Consider the following 19,559-nt stretch of genomic DNA (forward strand, 5'->3'; position numbering starts at 1 on the left):
CTGAAATCATCAGTCTGCAATCTTCAAAAGTGTGATCAGTGACTGGCACATTCAAAGCACTGAAACAAAATTAAGGAAGAAGAAAAATCAGTTTCTTATATTAGAATTTTTTTTATATTAGAATTTTTTTTTGTTTGACTGTTTCCCTTCTCTCCCTCAGTTTGGCTTTAATGCTAATACACAAACCAAATGATAATTCATTCTTGCAGTGCTGCAGGTAGGATAAAGCAATACGTAACGTTTTGTGAACCTACGTCATGGCAGCATCATGGTGTTTTAAGATTTACAGTCTTGTAAATGCAGCCCAGTAACCTAGGAGAACAAGCCACCCACTTATTCTTGCCAAACAAATAAGGGAGCAATTTATTCCAGCTTTCCATGAATTCAACATACTATATTCCAATGTAAGACAACCTTCTTCATGCTCCATGTCAAAACAATCAGGGTGCTTTACTGTAGGAATTTGACACCTCTTAGTGAAAATCTAGAGGAATTCTTATATATAGCACCTGGGAGTTGACTAAATTGTACTTTATAGCTAGGATATATATGGAATTGCTGGATATAAAAGGTCTCAAAGATTTTATTCATGACTGATTACGCACGTTGCCATGGTTTGTCGGACTCTGTTGGCAAAAATAATGGGATCATTCTTTTCTTCCTCAGTAGGAACATGAACAGGCAGAAACTGAAAGAGACAGTTATCCAATCAATTCAGTAGTCACCACTTTATTAGCAACATGGACAATTTCTTGTTATTATTTGGAACTGGGGGAAAACAAAAAAAAAAAAATCAGCCATGCAATGAACAAACTGGACACTAGAGGTCTCGACCACCTTAGAAACCACTCAGGATCTTCTCCCTGGCCAACAAATGATATTTAGTCCAAACCTCCCTCTCAAAGATTGGTAGAAGCTGCTTTTATGTGAAAAATCAAACCCTCAAAGAAGGCAAATATAATAAGTGCATACTTAATTAGAAAATTAAATGCTGCATTGGTAAGAATGTGAGCCTGAAATACTGTACACTCCCTTTCAAACTTCCTTTGTAAGTGTTGTTACAGACTGGAATATGAATCAGCATCTGTTTGTTTCCAAAGCAGTGTATTTTGTTCTTTGTACTTCAGTCTGCAGTGTTCGCTTGCAGCTCAGTTTACCATGCCTTTTCTCAGTCACGGTTATAATTTATCTCAGTTCTGCTACTCCCCACCCTCCAATCTTGCCCTTAAATCCTAGAATACAGCAATTCTAGAATAAGTATAAGGTGTTGCCCATGGTTCATTGGAAGACACAGTTGCTAATTATGTGTCGATGTTTCTTCAGTTATAGGGCAGTTGCTGGTGATGCACTAATACAGTGTTAACTGTCCCATACAAACGCAGTCCATCCTGAACAGCCTTTTTATGTTTGTTTTTGAGGAATGCTGCCCCTTTATGATTAAAACCAGCAAGTTTATGGAACTGATTATCTGTCAAGTAGCCATAACAATTTGCTGTTTATAGCTAAGAAGTTTTCTCCCCTGTAACAACAGCAGAGGTCCAGCTGCTCACATGATGATTTGAGATTTCATTCCTTCTGTAAGCAGTTGCCAGCTCTGTTCAAGTCTGACACACATCCCTGCTTATACAACTCCCCTTCAGAAGTCACATATCTCTTAAATCGAGGAAGCACAGGCACACTGTACAGATGTAGAGAACTGTGTCATCATTGGGTGAGATGAAGTCACAACTCTGAGAAGTTTATCTATGCAAACATGGGTCATGGTCTTGAGAGTGGTCATTACATCATCTGAGGCTAGGGTCTTGCTCAGACAGCAACCTAAATTTCTGGTAGGTTAAATACCACCTCCATCCCCTTCAAAAAACCCACCTACAATTATTCATAAAACCAGTCTGCCAGAAACCACAGCTGAAGGATTTGGTTTCTCAGCCTCCTGAGGTGGCACACATTATCTCACACACACCCAGCTCTTTATCTGGTGAAGACCAGTAAGGATACCTTCCCTGTCAAATTGCAGTCCTGTAAGAAAATATTCTTCACAACTCTTTCAGTAGCAACAATACTTCTCTGATCTGCTGTTGACCTAGTCTTTCTTACAGAATTTGCCAAATGCTGTATCTTCTGCTGCTCTAAAACTCACTGCCAGGCTCTCTGTTCAATCTCCGGTACCCACAGTTTGTTAGAATATGACTAGACGTGCACGTGCATACGCCCTTGGACTACAGGAGTACGTTGCTGTTCACGCACAGTAGGCAGAGGCAGTGCAAGGCTGACTGGGTGGAGAGGATACTTGCTCACAGTATAGAACAGCAACTGAAATGTCCACTCCTAAAAGGAGTAATCTGATTCCCTCCTTCCCCAGGCAAATCTGCCCTTCTTAGAAATGGAAGGACTTGGGCATTGATGTTAAGAAATTAGTTCCACTTTGGGGACACATGCTGGTGTGAAAGCTGCACATTTTTTCAGGTTTCAGTTACATCTTTTGGAACATGAGATTTATTTTCTAACAGGAAAGTTTGTTCTGTTTTGAAGTAGGGGAAAATCAACCTTCTGCTGGAAGGGCTACGTTAACTATTTCTTGCTCCCACATATATAAATTACATAGATATGTCCTGTACAAAATCATTAGTAGAACTGGCTCTTTAGTACACCTTCTAGAAATATGTGTCTGCTGCACGTACTATACAGTAACAAGGTGTTCCCTTATAATTAATTTTATTGTTTCACAACAAAGACCATATTGCTAATTGTTAGTAGTAGCAACACTGCTTGTAGTCACAAAGCTTTGTACAGCTCTGCTGAATTCTGTATTTTGCAAATAAACAGCAAAACTTGTCTGAAATTGTCCCATTCCTCATGTCCCTAAACCAACTTAGTCCACACTCACCATCCTTTGTGGTCTGGTAAGGAAGGTGAAGTACAACACTTCAACAAACTGACTGCACCTCGGTTATCTGGCTCCTCGCTCCTGTGTTTTGAATGTTGACTCTTTGACAGGGAACAGTTAGACTAAGCATACTGATATTGTGAAGTGTGTATGTTGTTTCAGTGTCATTCATCTGTGTGCTCTGCAGCAATTTTAATGATCAAGGGAGCAGGTTCATTATACAAGGCTCAGCTTTCTCCCCAGTGCAAGTATTGGAATCCTTAAGTAAGCTCTCAGTTGGAGAAACCTTTCAGAGTTCAGTCTGAGAAGATAGTGAGGAAGACAAGGACACTTTGAAGGGAGCAGGGTAATGAGAAGGTGGGAAAAGGAGAGAAGTTGTTACCTTTAACAGAACGTATAATAGTTCTTTGTGTTAACATCCGTGAAATGCACGTGGTGATAATTAGCAATGATTTTAAGATGCTTTAGAAATAAAGGCATTTCTGACACCTTTCTTTTAGGAATTTATCAGATTAAGTGATGCATAGATATGGACAACACATCTAAATATATTACAAACTCTGATTCTATTCCTTTTTCTGTGACAGTTGTTTATTGTTCACTAACAGTGACTAATAATGTGAATAATGCATTTAAGTTCCCTGGTTGCTGAATCTTAGTACAAAAATATTTATAATTCTTACCTCAACTTCTACTCTTGTGAAGAGCTGACACAGCGTCATTACACACAGCTCCTTGCTGCAGGCAAGGAAAAAAAGAGGAAAAAAACCTACATTTTATTTATTTTGCTGCAGGCAAGGAAGAAAGAGGAAAAAAACCTACATTTTATTTATTTAAAAACAAAGTATTTGCATGTCAGTAGATGAAACTTTTTACAGCATTGACAAAAACCCAGCCAATACTGAGTAAGGTTCTTCAGCCCCTTGCAGTGAAGTTCCCTGAAATGTTGCTTTCGACATCTTTCCTACAGGGCTTCTGCATATACCTGCTGCTTGCTCACTGGGCAGGCAACTTCTTGTCTGTTGTCGTGCATATTAACAACACTGTACAGCTCTCTGGCCAGCAAAATGTATAGATGTTACTTTATCTTTAAAGATGTGAATACATACTGGATTTTAAAGCTTTAAGAGCTTGGATTCTGAGAAGTAGCTTTACTTCATCTTTTATTCTCTCATCTGCAAACTAGAACCAGTAACTTCCTTCTGCAGGACTGAAGCAAGAATTTGTTAGTATTTGCTAGCCATTTTGCAAATTATAGTAGCGTTTACACAAATACGTAAATAACATGTCAGCATGTCTGGGACCTTCAGTGCTTTTAGAAAAAGTCACAGATTTTAATATCAACAGGGGAGGAAGAGACTGGGAAAGAGGATGAGCATAATCACTTCTACTTCTGACTTGTTCTTTTCACTGCAATTTTTAAGCAGAAATGCACATTTGCTCTTTACTTTAAATCAGGTCAACTATAATAGAAGAACTTCAAGCAATCTTCTCTTATTGTTTTGGACAAAATAAAGAAGAGGGAAGGAAAAGCCAGAGGGACTTGAGTGATCCTTTCTACCTTCTGCACTCTAACACTTGATTTTCTGACACATAACATTAGGCATGCCTCTCAGTAAGGTACAAAAGTAAGAAAGAAGTAGTGAAAGCAGAAACTGGGTCAGGAGGTTTCTGAGAAGGAGACTGGTACTGTCCCATCCTGGCCACAATATCCAGGCAGTTTTACACAGAATGGGACAGTTCCCCATTTTGTGATCTGCAGGTTTGCATGGGGGATGTTCTTCTCCCAGTTCCAGTTACTTTTGTTAAGAATCTCTAGATTCTACCCCATCCATCCCTTCTCTTCCCGTGATTTTAACAAGCTGTTCCTCTCATCTTCTCACAGGTTTTGATTTGAGACTTCATCATCCAACCACCAGGCTTAGAGCTGTTCTTAATTTTAGTGAATGGGCAGCCTCCTCCCTTCCACAGGAATACCTCTGATTTCCTTTCTTTCTTCACCTATTCCTACACCATCTCTCATAACTGAAGATATAGCTCCTTACCAATCTTCCAGCGTAAATCCTTCATAGGGGAAGTCTGTAGTATGCTACTGAGTTTGCAATATTCATTACTCTCAGTATGCTGATAACTGTAACAGCAGTAATAATAATAGCAAATAATTCTTGGGAAACTAAATGAGATTTTCATCTAGGTCAGCTTTCATTATGTCCGTTCTACAAGTGTGCAGGTGCACACTAATGATAGCTTAAAAGGCGCTTATGATCTGCTCCACTAGTTCAGACATGTTTCAAAATTAGTTGCCTTAAAAATTTTATTCACTCAGTAAATCACTACTACTTTACGTAAATACACTATGTATTGCACATGAGAATGTGGTATACAGATTCTGCAAATCCACATTTTAATGAATGTTTATAGGGTGAAAAGTATTTTCCAGACATATTTTCAGTGCAGCAGTAAAGGTTTTTTAATAATTTAATAAAATATTTTATAATCTTAGAAGGCCACCTGTGTTGAGAAATCAACACAGAACCATTGTCTAACTGGTTTATTGACACGTTTTTCACTATTTCACTGTCAGATACTACATACAGCCTCTTTACTGGGATCTCACAACAATTGCTTTTGTTGAGTCAGGCAAAAATAAAAATATAAAGATGAATCCAAGATGTTTGAATGGGGAAAGATGGGGAAAATGAATACTCATTTTGCCTGTCATCTTCATTTCTTCTCATATGACTCTTCAAATGGGATAGAGGAATGAATAAACAGAGGAGATAAAATAACATTTCTTTTTTCTTGTCTGTATACCATGTAGGAAACTGTAAACATCTATAGGTTTTCGATTACTATGATTGTTCTCCAAAGAGAAAGAATTTCAAACCTCTCTTTTGCTCTAGTGTAATGTGCAAAACAAAGGAGAAAATGAAACAAAACGGTGGCAGAACTGGAAATAATGCTTCCCCATTTGCAAACCCTTTCTCTAGCCATTCAGATATGAAATCTACTGCAGGACAGCATTATCCCGAAGTATTTCCCCCTCATAAAAACAGATCTAGAAGAACATGTGTCTTGGCTTTGCTGAATCTGTTTGGCAGATTGTTTAGCAACAGGGGAAGAAAATTCTATATGTAATTTTCAGTAGGATTAAGAAACTTACAATGAATAGCCCTGCCATGTCCAGGTCACAGTATCCTAAGGAAAAACATAAAAGACTGAAATGTATGACAAAACCAGATGAAAGTTAGAGAGCAGATAAGTCACAATATAAAACAGGCATAAGTTTAGTAAAAGCAGATGATGGTTTTATAGTCCTGTATGAAATAAATAAAGGTATCAAGGTGACTATGATTCCTTGCCTTAAAAATCTGGAAATAAGCATGGCAGACTTTTAATAATATCAACAATTTGGAATAAAATTTATATAGTTACTTAGATATTTCAAATCATTCATTCTGATCCAAACAACAAAAGCAGGAAAAAATTAATTTAATAAGGTTTTTCCAGAGGTCTTCACCAGTCCGTTTAGCAAGGCACCCTCACAAATATGCTTGATTTCGTTTTTAAGGACGTTTCTGCATAGGTAATCTATCATGTTTTTTCTTTGCTTTTTTTTTTTTTTTTTGCTTTGCCTTTTTTTCTTTCTTATTCTATGTTTATTACTTCCTATATATAATTTTTACAATGTATACTGCAGGTCCTTAAATCCTATCAGTGAAACACGATACCAATCTGCTTTAGTGCTTCATTTCACTGTTTTGAAATTGATCTGTAAAAGGATTTTACATAGGAGTCTTTGTAAATAACATAACAATAACAATCACTTGTTTTTCATCTTAAAACCATTAGAAATGAAAAGCTTTGTCTTTTCTGGATTTGCTGGATGACCAGATAATTTAAAAAAGTTAAGTTGCTAGACTCACATCCCAGCATGACACCTGTCGGTGAAGCAGAGCCATAGGAAGCAAGCCCCTTTGCAGAAAGGGCATTTTGAGCTTAAAACGCGATGACTAGTAGGGAAGTTGTGTGGCACTTTAGACTTCAAAGTACAGGCTCTGTGGCTTTGCAGGAAGTTTCTAACTTCCGCTGCAATACTTTCCCATGCTCCCTCTTACTTTAGCTGTAGCTGTAGCTAAGAAGCCCAGCAGTAAGTTTTTCACAATCAGAATAGCAGCTACACTGTCGTGCCACTTGGGAAGCCCAGCTGCTTCCAGGAGCTCTCCAATGCTAAAGCTCAGGACAACAGATGCTTCAGTGACAATGCAAAATATTTACCACAGGTACCATTTAAGGCAGGATTTTGACTTCAGTATTACTAGTTAGTGATAGAAGAACGTTCTGCTTACCAACTTGTTGGGGTATCGGAGCAACACGGGTTGTACAGGGACTCCTGGAACGAAGGCACCTGCAAGCACAAATTAGTACTGATTGTTAAGACTGAACTTAATACAGCAGCTCGGAGTTTTATGTGATTCATGTAAGACATGGTATCTTGAAATTTTTAAAAAGGCAAGAAGAATGGAAAGTGGTTTTTTTTGTTGTGTTTTTTTTTGGGGGGGGGGGGGTTTTTTTGTTTGGTTTTTGTTTGTTTGTTTGTTTGTTTTTTAGATGAGCAGTGCAAGTAGCAAGATGTCAGGACAGAAAAGGGCTAGTCTACATTTCAAGGAGAAAGCTGCCTAAGATTCCTGGACTGTTCAAACTCATTTTCTGTGTATTATCTCCCCATTGATTGGCATGCATTTCAAAGCATTAGATGCTCACAAGGCTGTTGAGCATTTCCTGAACCCTCCTCTGATCTGATCTTCTTCATAAGTGATATGGATCTGAGCATGTAGCACTGGTTTTGTAACTTTGCTACCCAAGACACTGTACAACAGTAGGAAAGGGGAGCACATGGCTTTAACTGAAGGGCAGCACAACAATCTAATGATCAGTGATGCTATCAAGTACCTTTCTGTGTTAAAAATAATCCATTGGCCTGCCTTGCTAAGCACTATGCAAAGAGGTTTCATAACTTGGTTCCTAAGTCTTGCAGGGCAAAATTTACAGGAATCTATGATGGCACAACTGTAAGTTGAGCTAAATGAACATCATAAGTAGCACATATTTTGGTAGTTCATTTCATAATAATTACAGTCAAGTTTCCAGGTAAATAAATTAGATGAAAATTGTACCCAGAAAAAAACCCAACCAACTAACCATACACATCATAGGTAATTTGGATCCTACAAAATAACCAAAAATCAGAGAAGTAAACTGACTACTATAAAATAGTGGGTTTAGTGACACTGAAACTTTAATGATGTAAGGCATTACCGCAGTGCTGCTGTGGGTGATGTACCTGCAGAAGTATAGGCTTTACTAGAACTACCAAATTAATATTTCACACATTATTGTCTAACAACAATGCAACAGAATCTCTTACCTTGTTTAAATGTGATCAGGCAAGATCTGTTCGTGCAGGTGCCTTCTGGGAAAATCAGTATCTTGGATTTAAAGAAACACACACATATTTCGTAAAAAGATTATACTTCAGCATCAGTTATATAAAGGCTGACTTCTTATGCAAGCTCTGTGACATGTTACACTGCATTACAAGAATATCATTACTCTTCAAAAGGAAATGAACAAATAAGTGAAGGATGCTCACAGTAATACTATCCTGATCCATCTTGTAATGCTTTGTAAGGGAGGAGTTTTGGGGAAAGGCCTCTATCAGTTCAGAAATATGGTACAAAAGGCTTTCAGTGTTTCACTTGAAATGTTTAGTGTGGGTAATGATATGAGAATTGTTCTCTGCTGGCAGCTCCTTATTGAACTGCTGGGTGTACGCACATCAAGAATGTGGGCTGACACAAGAGGTACTTGAGCGTTTACAGGCACAGATGCTATCAACACAGGTGCCAGCTGTGATGAGAAGATCACAGCTTGAGGAGTAGCAGCGAAAGGCAGAGAGAGTACGTGCATCTGTGATGGAGAGCTCTGAAAGCATTACACACCACTACCCAGCCCGTGAACCTGAACGACTCAGACACCAACTGCCCAGAAGGTTTCTGAATTAGTGTCTGAAAGATACTAGATTAGATGTGGAGTGAGCTGCAATGTGACACACCAAATCCAGCCCCCTGTAGAATACAAGGAAGCTTTACGTTTCTCATATCACTACAGGATCACAAGCAGCATTTCAACACAACCTCAGCACAGGAACTGGTCTGGATTAAAAGAGTGTTCAAGGTGTGTTGCCACTTCAGTCCGAATGACTAGGTCAAGGCTAGATGACAGAGGGCATCACTAGGTCATACCCAAGAGACACAGACTGTTCTACAGTACAATAGAGACAGCTGCACATACCAACTTACAGTTAGTCTTTGACTACGCATTCTGTAATCAGAAATTGTTCACTGGTGCTACGGACACAAAAATGGGTATGTTTCTGCTTAGCATATGTCATAAGCCCCAGAAAACATATTAGTGACTGACCAAAGAGTAAGTAGTCATTCCCTCCTTCCCCTTTGTTTTACTGCAGGGTTGGGAGAAGCACTAATCAGAACCTCATGGCATTAATAAGCACAAGTGCTGCCCAGCCTGTTGTGTTTTGGTTTTAGGCGGAGGGAATGGAAAATCCAGCTACTCCTTCTTTTCTGTTGTGCTGAGAAAATGCAGTGCAGGCACTCTGAAGAGGATATGGCAGATACCATCTTGTGGTCAAGGTCTCAAAAAAGAAAAAGAGTAGGAAGGAAGGTGTAGCCAGGGCACAGGAGTAGGAGTCACCCAATTACACTCGAAGTAGTAGTGCTGACTCAGTCTTGGAGATTCCAAGATTATTTGACTCTTAGACTGTTTATGCTATGATATAGATCTATTTTTATCCCATGTGCAGAATTGGTGTAAAGCCAATTCCCCTTTCCTCCCCATGCTGTTTTCAGCAGAGATTAGGTCTACAAGGGCTTTGTTGGAATCACTTAATCCGTAACAGTTTAGCAAATCATAAGCATCAGTGTAGTTTGTAATTGCAGTATTACAAAAAAAGCCTTCCTAGCTTTGACATGTGCATATTTAAAATCCTCCATGTAATGGACAAAGTGAAAAAAATAATGGAGGCTCTAGAACCATTTAAGGCAGGTTAGATGAATGTATTTATCAGTCAAAAGTAGCCTAAACACTAACTAAAAGCTTTTTGTAAGGTGCTTCCTAACTAAAAATGATGCATGAAATGTCTAATAATGGCATTTCAAAAAAAGTGGCAAGTGTTGGTCCTCCTGCGGGATGAGAAGCAGTTACACTTGAATGTTCTCCGTTTCTAGAGACTACTCACAGAGCAGAGCAGTGCAATAGGGTCTAGCTGCCATACAGGTACCTGCTACTGAAGTCTATATTTTCACTAGCCTCTTACTTTTCGTTAAGAGCCATTCATTGGAAGAAAAGTGAAGGACAAAGTAACTCTTAATCATTTAGGAGGCAGCCAACTACAACCAAACAAATCTTGTGACTTCAGCTACTTACCCAGTCACTTCTTTGAGTTTTTGATTTTTTATTTTAAGCAAATCAACCCTTGAGAAAACAAGAACTAACTCAAAACACAAAGCATGAATTTATACACAAATCCACACATGTTATCTTTGAAAAAAGGTCTTATATCACTGACTGTATTTGTCCAGCAGCGTGGCAATGATACTGTATTTGTAGGATCTGAAGGCAACATCAGACCCCTGCCAATGCAACAGAAGCAAGCAGAGAGGCACTGCCACATGAGATGTTAAGTTCACAACTGTTCCAGGCTTTTCTTCATGCAAAGGATGTGATTTCCTTCCCAGCCCTCCACCTGTCCCAAGAGCTGCAGAGTTGCTGCCTCAACATTGTTCTCCCTCCAGAGCAACCCCTGTCCAATTATCTCTTCAGAATGGAAAGCCAGTGCAAGGCCTAGAATAACAACAGCAGCTTGCTGCTGAGGAACGACTGTGGGAAACAGCGTGCAGAATCAGGAACTAGCGCTTCCATGTTAAACTCTTACCACAATTCAATCTAAAAGTCTGGTTTTTACTGCATTATTAACATAAAGATTGAACTGAGTTTCACCTTAGCTATTCTTCATGTGCAAAAATGATGTTTGACGCTTAAATACTGTTCATACTGGAGCCTGGACCTCCCAAGTTACTCGTCTCATCAGCTGCTCATCCCTGAACTGTTGTGAGCACAGCTCTGCAATAGCTAGCACACACATGAGCTAGCTTGTGAAAACTGATTCACATATACCCATCCAAGTCATCTGCTACACTGAAGACAGCATGTTAAGACTTAAACAGGGAAAAGAGAAGGCCAGGAGCATCTGCATTTTGGAACAGCAATTGGTACTGCCTGGATTTTAACTGACACATTTGTCATGACAAAACTTTCTGGGCACCAGGCACTCATCTTCCTCTCCTAAACCAGTCATATACCTGAGAGCTGACTTCATCTTCATACATCAACAGAATCCTATTCAGCTGAGGACTTGTGATACTATGATGCACAGTAAATATGGAATATGAATACAAGACTGAATCGTAGTGGTATATTTATTACCTGTGGCCACTGGCCTCTTGACAATGCCCGCTTAGTTATCTCGGTGACTGTATTCTTTCGGGAATCAGGGTCTTGACGAGAAACTGACACAGGCTGAAGGGAACTTAAAATTGCTGGGAAAGAGATAAAAAAAATTATTTCTCTTATGCTAGTCCTTAGAAAACACGTGGGTTCAAGGCTCCTTTGTAGGAAAAAATTGTTATTCTCATACTAGGAGACAGACTGCACAAACAGCTTTCAGACTAAATAGATAAGAAGAGTATTATTATTGTCCTCATTCTGCAAAATGGGAAGTGAGACACAGAAGATATATCTACACTGCCAGCTGAGGAGCTTTACAGTAGGTATAAACATGCCACATTCACCCAAACACATTCTGCTACTATTGCCCTTATCTTTCACTGAGCATTTCCACACAATTCTAAGGAAAACGACCTGCTCAGGTCTCTGCTCATGAGCTACACTCAGGCCTAACTCATGCAGACTGCAATCAACAAGTAGTCTGAGCCTATGCTAAAGAAGTAACATGTCTCTTTCCAGTCACTAGGCATACACAGCTCATGTGTAAATTACAGAAAAAACTCCTCATTTCATCAGAAGACTGCATCAGAATTTGTGGACCTATTGAGATGTGACAAGAAGCTTGGGGAAGAATTATCTTCTGTGTCCCACTCTTGTGCTTTTAAGAGAAGGTCAATATATTATCAGTTAGTTTATTTCCTACAAAGACACTTTTCTGTGTTGCCTGCTGAGTTTAGTTTTTGGGTTACTTTTGGCTTATTCTTTTAAAAGCCCTATAGAGACAAGAGCCATATAGCCAGCAGAAAGCTGATTCTAGTAATAATGCAAACAGGAATTATTTTTGTGCCAAAAGGAGGAGAAAATAACAGAAGCATGAGTCATCTGATCTTTTCCATTCTCTGCATTTCCTTTTTGAGTAGCTTCTCTTTTATTCTTTCCTGCTTTGACTCCCATTTAAAAAAAAAAAAATCCATAACAGTACCTGCAAGTTTAAACTTATAAATATGGTATTTTCCAGACTTCTCTAGTTTGGGTCTGTTTTGAAATAACTTTTGCTAATCCATGTTCTACATTTGTTGGCCACACTGTTAAAAGGCAGCAGTTGAACAGATTTCTCAAGCTACCTACTGGGAGAATTTTAAGACAAAGCTTCTAGCCTAAGCAGTTACAAAACATACTTTCAGTATAAGGCAAATTTAAAGTGATATTTCACATCTGAAAAGAAGGAGCACACTTTTAGTCATGTTGAGCAATTCAGAAAAATAACTTGTCCCAGGGATTTCACAGGAAATATCTGTCAATATCTTTGGAACCTAAGGATTTTGAAAAGTCTGTCCCTAAATCACTTTCAGAGATCAGATTTTTAGCCTCATGTCAAATTGCTGACTTCCAACATTTTATTTTTTCATAAATACTTACTGCCAAATACTGGAGTTGACAGGTTCTCTGCTCTAGACACTATTGATGGCATTCCAGTTAGGGCAGAAATAATGGCATCAAAAAAGCTTGAATGAGGAGCTGCAACAAAGATTGGGGCTTCCAGCAGACTTGCTATTTTTCCTTTTACTTTAACTTGGAAACCCATTACGAAGAACAAGGTACGGGTTAGGCTTGAGAGGGCTGTCTGGATCATCCTCCTTGTAAACAGAAACACAAAAATAGAATCAATTTTACAGTGAGTATTTCTTTTGTACTTTAAAACAGAGGCCATGAAAGATTTCCTGTTTCTCACAAGCACCGAGGCCAGGCACAGGGTAGAAACACTATTCACCGGGAGAGTGTAGGGCTAAAGGGGAAGAAGTAGAAGTAGGGAAGGGAACACCACCTTTTCATGTTGAAACCAGATTATAATTTTAAAGATAAGGCAATGTACAGCACCTTACTAAACCCTCCTCCCTGGTATGCTATTTTCTTGACGTACCTTATAGCATTGGAGCGTAACACTATTGCAAGTAGAAGGTGGGTAATTAGCAGATTCAGTGTCCTTTTTGCAAGAACTTACTAACTCTGATACTGTTCTTTTACTATCAGTTTTAACAAGTAAGATTAAAGGACAATATTCCCTTATAACCTCTCAGCCTTGGTCAAATTCACTCCCCCTCCTGCCTGCAGCTGCAGGGTTCCATCACAACTAGAAGGGAACTTCATTACCCTGAGGTGAGAAGCTGAGTGACTGAAATGCAGAACCCACAGAAGCAGCTGTAAAATACTCCTTCAAGGGCAACATAGCTAAGAGAGGAGCTGTCAAAGCTAATTTTGTCATAAATTACAGCATAGCAGTAATGACAAAGGCTACACAGAAACTCGAGCCTACGTAATATTAGCAAATACTTTTCTTAATGAGTTTCTTTTCTCAAATATTCCCATCAGTATTATTACTAAAATAAGTCCTGGCTTACAGATAGTCTATAAAGATTTTCATACAGATTTGTTTTAGCCTCAAGACAATTGAAAAGCTACCTCTTTAAAAAGCACCACTATTGTTGTAAAACACACTCATCAAAAAGTTGCTTCACCTAAATGGGTAAAAACTAAGATTTCACTGAGGATTCCTCCTTAATCAAAAGGGGGAAAGGAGTGAGAGGGGAAAAAAAAGCTGTAGACCCTGCCTTTGTGTTATTAAATAAAGAAAAAAAAAAAGCACCGAGTTTTCACAAATATTGGCCACTTTTTACCTTCTCCATCCTTTAAGTGGCACAGATCCTTTTCCATGGTGACGGAAAGTTGCTATTGATGCAACCAGCCATGCTGTCAGTGCGAGGAATGCAATGCACGTGGCACGGAGGGGTAGCAAAATAATTCCCTGAAGAACAGTCTAGAAAAAAAGAGGGGACAAATCTTAAGGAATGGCATCAACAGGAATGACACTGGTATATGTGTAGTGACATTGCATGGACTTAAAGATACTAACATTACTGCTACGTGACTTAGTAAGGAAAGCATCAATGATTGCAGTGTTCATATGGGGAAGTCAGTCGTTCACAGCATTTCATTTTCACTTTTGAGTTCCCATTGCAGGTAGAACTGGAACATGAGTAGTTGTGTTTTTGGCTTGGATGTGTTAGTGCGGGTAAACAGAGTTTGCTGGCTTAAGTTTATACTTAGACTTGGTCTGCAGCACACAACCAGCTCAGATGAGTTTGTCCAGCTGATCGGTATCTCCACTACAGAGCATTCTGTAACTAGCTGACAGTCTAGAAGCCCAGGGGGATTGTTAAGATGACTAAAATGCACTCTTGACCTTTCAAAATGCCAAATCCTGTGTTAAGTCACACTGTTGCTGCAGGTGATCCTCACTACTACAGCTTGGAGTAGTGCACATGCAACACAACCTCATTTCCCCTAGCTGGGACTTAAGCAGAAGTGGGTTTTCAGTAAAACTGAACCTGTGGTTTAAGGCAAAGGTTCAGACTTCACAGTGCTGTTGAAGCTGCTGTAGCAGCTCTTGGCTCATTGCCTTTGGAAGTGGTTTGCTCACCACCCACAGTAAACATGCAGCAGAACCCTTCTGATTACAGAGATTAAATTTTTGCCTCCTGTTTGAAGCACCTTGGATGTTAACCTCTGTGCTACGTCCTCCTCAAATTTTTCAGAATAAATTGAGAAAGCTTAGTTTCCCTTCCTCCCTGCAATCAGGAAACTGTTATTAGCTTCCTTTAACCTCTGAAGCAAAGGAAACTATTGAGAGAGTTTTGCTAAGGTCACAGACAGCCAAGCTAGGTAACAAAACTGGTATAAAACAGATCCAAACCAACACTGCGGTTCACCACTTCTTAAGTTCTTCATGTGCTTTGCAAAAGGAGTGTGGTGAAGGAGAAACACTACCATGCCCTGGTTGCAAGTAATCCTCCAATATCGCCCCCAGCCCTCTTTAAGGAATTTTTACCTTGCATTTTTCTGTGCACAGCTCCAGGAAGCAGGTATACTGGCACAAGGCTGTTAACAGACAGTTGTGTCACTGGGCAGGGCAGGAAGAAATTCTTGATTATTTTACCTCAGTAAATTAGGTTAGAAGTTATATCCTGAAGGTTGGTCTTTACGGTGCAACACAACATTATGCAGATTGAGCAAGCTCAGGTCTGGGAGGCAAGTGAGCTGTGTTAGCGTCTGGAAGCCATAGCCCAGCATTCCTGGTAAGCTCGCAAATGGTTCTGCTCCTTCTGGCACCTAATCCAGCTCAGCTGCTGCTCACAGATGAGGCTCAGCTCTGTGCACATACATATGCACAGAACACTGCACACCCAAGCAGAACTGTAATAGCAATTATTTTTTTTTTTTTTTATTTGGGCTGTTTCTAAAAGTCCCGTAAAACTTAGTATGGGAGTGCATCAGTGGTCACACACTGACAGCTCCACCAGTTCAGAAGTGGGGTAGAAGTTATTGAAGGAGAGTTGTGCTTATGCTTGTGAGCTTTACTATTTTTGGTAAGAAAATCGACAGCTGAACAACAGTGTTCCTCTCTCAGAATCAGCCTTTACAGTCAGCTCTTTAGCAATGGCTACTTACTGTACAGGAAAAGCAAGACTTTTAATAAGAAGTTTTACAGAATAGTTTGCAACTTATATACTTGAGCTATGATTATTAAGAAAAACAATGGATTTTAATTTAGCTCTTTTCTTCAAAAAGGAACAAATGTTTGTCAGTTTGTCGTACATTTGGAATAGAAGCATCTTTAAGTATTATTTATCTAATTCTTTAATACATGTAAGTTGGTTCTAATTGTCCTTTCATCAACATGGTCCTTTCCCTCCCCACCAAATTCCTTCCATCTTCACATCATGTCCTCATACTGTCCTCTTGTCACTATTCAGGAGAGGCTCTGGATCTAAACCCTCTGATAGTGATGAGGATTAACAGGAATTTTGGGCCTTCAGGACTCAGTTCTGTGTTACAATAGGCACAGTGATGACAGACCAACATGACAATGGATGCACGGTGTAAATTAGGGTAATGATGAGAAGCAGGTACGTGGCGTTGCTGCTTATGTTCTGTAAGCATTGCCACGTAACATCTCTCCAGGAGAGATCTGAACATTCAGGCAGGACTATTTCCTTCTTGAAGCATACACTGTTCTTTTTTTCTCCATATGTGTCCTCTTGTACTATGATCTATAGTCCCAGCTCAACATTTCAGGTGCATTCAGTTATGCAGAATGGGCAGCATAAGCATAAATTGGTGTGTTTTGACTTAAAATAACTTTTTTTAATGAAAAAAATAAATTTGTGCGCTGACCTACAATGAAAAATAAAGGATAAAATAGCAAAAGCGAAACAATCCCTTCCTCAAAACTTTAATAAATTCATTAATCTATCCTAGGCAGATGCACAGGTGGTACTGATTTGCTGATGCAAGCTATTGGCTTTCTAGGTCACTGTGTAATGAGGTAGAGTTGATTTCTGCTCCATCAGCTGCACAGGACAGAAAAGAGAAAGGAAGGCTAGAAAAGTACAGGAGAAGAAGCCACTCCAGCTTCTGTATACAGAATCATGAAGATAGAATTATTCTGAGTCATCCAAAGAACATTTTCCCACATTTGGAATCACCTGTGTACTTTCTATTTAAGTACACCTGCAGTAGTCCTTGCTGTCCAGGTGACGCTCCCCCAGCTGACTGACCCTTAAGCAGTACCCAGGATTACACTGCCACTGATGGCAGGAACCAGGGAAGGGGGAAAGCAGGCCTATCAGAAAGCCACAGAATCCAGCTGGAGATTTTGTTCAATTTCAGCTGCTGACAAGTTATCTAGGAAGCAGCAGATGAGCAGGGTGGGGACCAAAGCGAAGCCCAACTCAGCTGAACTCCCCCGATATCTGAAAGAGAAATATTCTTCTGAATAAATGAAAATAGTGACTTAACTAGTATTTGTGCTTTGCAGTGGAGTTCAGAATTTAGGAGGGCAAGTGGGCAATCAGGATGAACAAAACTAAAACTAAAAAATTCAAAATCTCAACAATGAATTGGAGCCAGCTTCAGAGGATGGAAACCAGAAGTAACTGAACAACTGTTTGAAATGCTTGTTTGGCACATGCAGATGTTTACCACATGCAAATGTTCAGCACAGCACAACTGATCCTTGTTTTGCACATTCTAAAGAAAGACAAAAATCTCACTGGCTGGTAAACCATTAGCAATACAAGGACTGGCAAAAACTTGTAAAATCTACTCACTCCGCTTTTCATTCTGGCTACAGCCTATTTTTCTACTTGAATCTGAATGAAATGCAAGCAGCTAGCCTGTCTCGCTTTCAAGCTCCATTCATCGGGGAACAGCAGTCTGAAATATGAAAATACAGCTTTGGCCTCCCAGAGAGGATTTTGAAATCATATCTCTTTTTGTCAGTGTATGCTAAAGGAATACTTTAAAATAGGGGGAATATAACAAAATAATCCTCTGATATGCAAGAATGGAGATAAGCTACCCTTGACTTAAACGGAAGGAGAAGGGATGTTTCCCTTTTTTGAAGTTTATAGTAACACTCTCTGGTAAGGCTGCGACTCCCAGATGGTCCGATATGCAGTGCTGGGCAAGAGAGGAGCAGACGTATACAGGATAAAGCAGACAGTAGGAAGTATCCTAGTCTTCATGACTACAGGGGACATAGAACAGAAGGGAGCAATACACAATACAAAAAGGTTATTTCTCTTGCGTCTTTCTGCTTTTGCCTCAAAGCTCACTAGCACCGGGCTCTGACCCAGCCAGGTGCTTTTCCTTCCAGGTGCGCTGTGGAGTTATGTATGGAGTGTATTTTGCTTTAGGACATACCATGTTTTTCACCTCTTCCTCCTGAAGCAAAAAAGTAGGATATATTTGCTATAGATAAATTGGTACGTGTAGCTTAAAACTGCAGCTTTTGAAAGTAGTCTGTGCATCCTCTACAAAGAACAGCCAGCCCAGAAAGCTGTCTGTTTCTGAAACCTTATTAAGAAACTGGAATCTTTACCCTGGGGTTGATGCCCACAGCTACTGATTCAGATGCACTCCAAATGTGTTTCAGGCTGCTAGTAAAACATAGGGGATAAAAGGATTTGAAATTGTTTTCCAGGTTTCTCACATTTCCTCCACCCAACTACCTTCAGGGCAACCATTGTTTATAACTTGAGGAAGAGGCATATGAAACATAAAATATTTAGTTGCACATCAGCCTCAGATCAGCAGAAAATGCTGTAATTTCACCTACACAGTGATGTGCTTATTGTCCTCAGTGAGATGTCAGTTCATACTTGGTTCATCAGCTCAGTTTTTAAGGAGAATGTTTTTAAACATCAAAGCTCAGAAATACTGTTTGCTTTCTTAATTGTAAAAGTATCCTGCAAGTCTTGTGTGTGCTTGTACACAAGCTGTACTGGGACAGCATTCAGCTCAGAAACCTAATTCATTTCACTCCATGACACCAGTGAGTAAGCCAGTGGCATTGGGGACACCTCTTCATGGAACCAAGAGATGAACACCCCTGCTCCTCCCTGCCCCAGGCTTAAAATCAGCCTAAAGTGAGTTAAGTGTCTGAAACAGGATTACTATAAAATGTTATTTTCTATTTTAGCTGATCGTATCTGAGAGAAGTTATCATCATCTTCCCTCTAGAGCTGAGGCATCTGACGTGAGGGATTGACGGACAGTATTTCATTCTTGCAATTCAAATCGGATGCAAACTGGAGTCAAACAGGACTCCTCTTTTCTCTAGGAGTGATGTGTTATTTGTAAGGATCACACAAATCTTTTCAAAAGCTTGTCACAAACCCTGTGTTAGAAGTGTAAGTTTGAAGGCCCGTGTGTGTGTGCAGAGCAAACATGCAGTTTGTGGACCCTGAGGAGCGATGGCTTGAAGAGCTTAATGTAAAAAAATGCCCTTTTTACACTGAACATCTTTAGCATCGTTGCTTGGACCGTTTACACAACCTGTTCATTTCCCCTCTCCATCACCAGACAGATCAGGACCCAAAATGTGTCTCACTTGGGAAGGAAGTATTCTTAGCAGCTGTCTTTTCCTGGACGGGGTAAGAGCTGTGTGTGTGTCACCCAGCAGCAGGTCCGCTCGGCACGGGCTGTCCCCGCGCTGCAGCCTGGGCCCCGGCCGCGCTCCTTCAGG

At 39.8% G+C, this 19,559-nt stretch overlaps 1 protein-coding gene across 1 annotated transcript in view; it reads right to left on the bottom strand.

The window, feature by feature from the left end:
* Window positions 1-14,288, bottom strand: part of LOC104466838 (lysophosphatidylcholine acyltransferase 2-like) — a gene marked incomplete at its 5' end in the record, with an annotated part of 24,926 nt that extends 10,638 nt beyond the window's left edge. Inside the window, 10 exon segments of the mRNA XM_010080392.1 lie at window position 1; window positions 4-59; window positions 606-688; window positions 3,571-3,625; window positions 6,051-6,085; window positions 7,237-7,295; window positions 8,316-8,376; window positions 11,453-11,565; window positions 12,893-13,110; window positions 14,149-14,288. The exon segment at window position 1 is cut by the window's left edge and continues 63 nt beyond it. Coding sequence (XP_010078694.1) covers window position 1; window positions 4-59; window positions 606-688; window positions 3,571-3,625; window positions 6,051-6,085; window positions 7,237-7,295; window positions 8,316-8,376; window positions 11,453-11,565; window positions 12,893-13,110; window positions 14,149-14,288 — 821 coding nt within the window.
* Between the last annotated feature and the right edge of the window lie 5,271 nt (window positions 14,289-19,559).

Source organism: Pterocles gutturalis, unplaced genomic scaffold (genome assembly GCF_000699245.1).
Source record: "Pterocles gutturalis isolate BGI_N339 unplaced genomic scaffold, ASM69924v1 scaffold14339, whole genome shotgun sequence".
NCBI lineage: Eukaryota > Metazoa > Chordata > Aves > Pterocliformes > Pteroclidae > Pterocles > Pterocles gutturalis.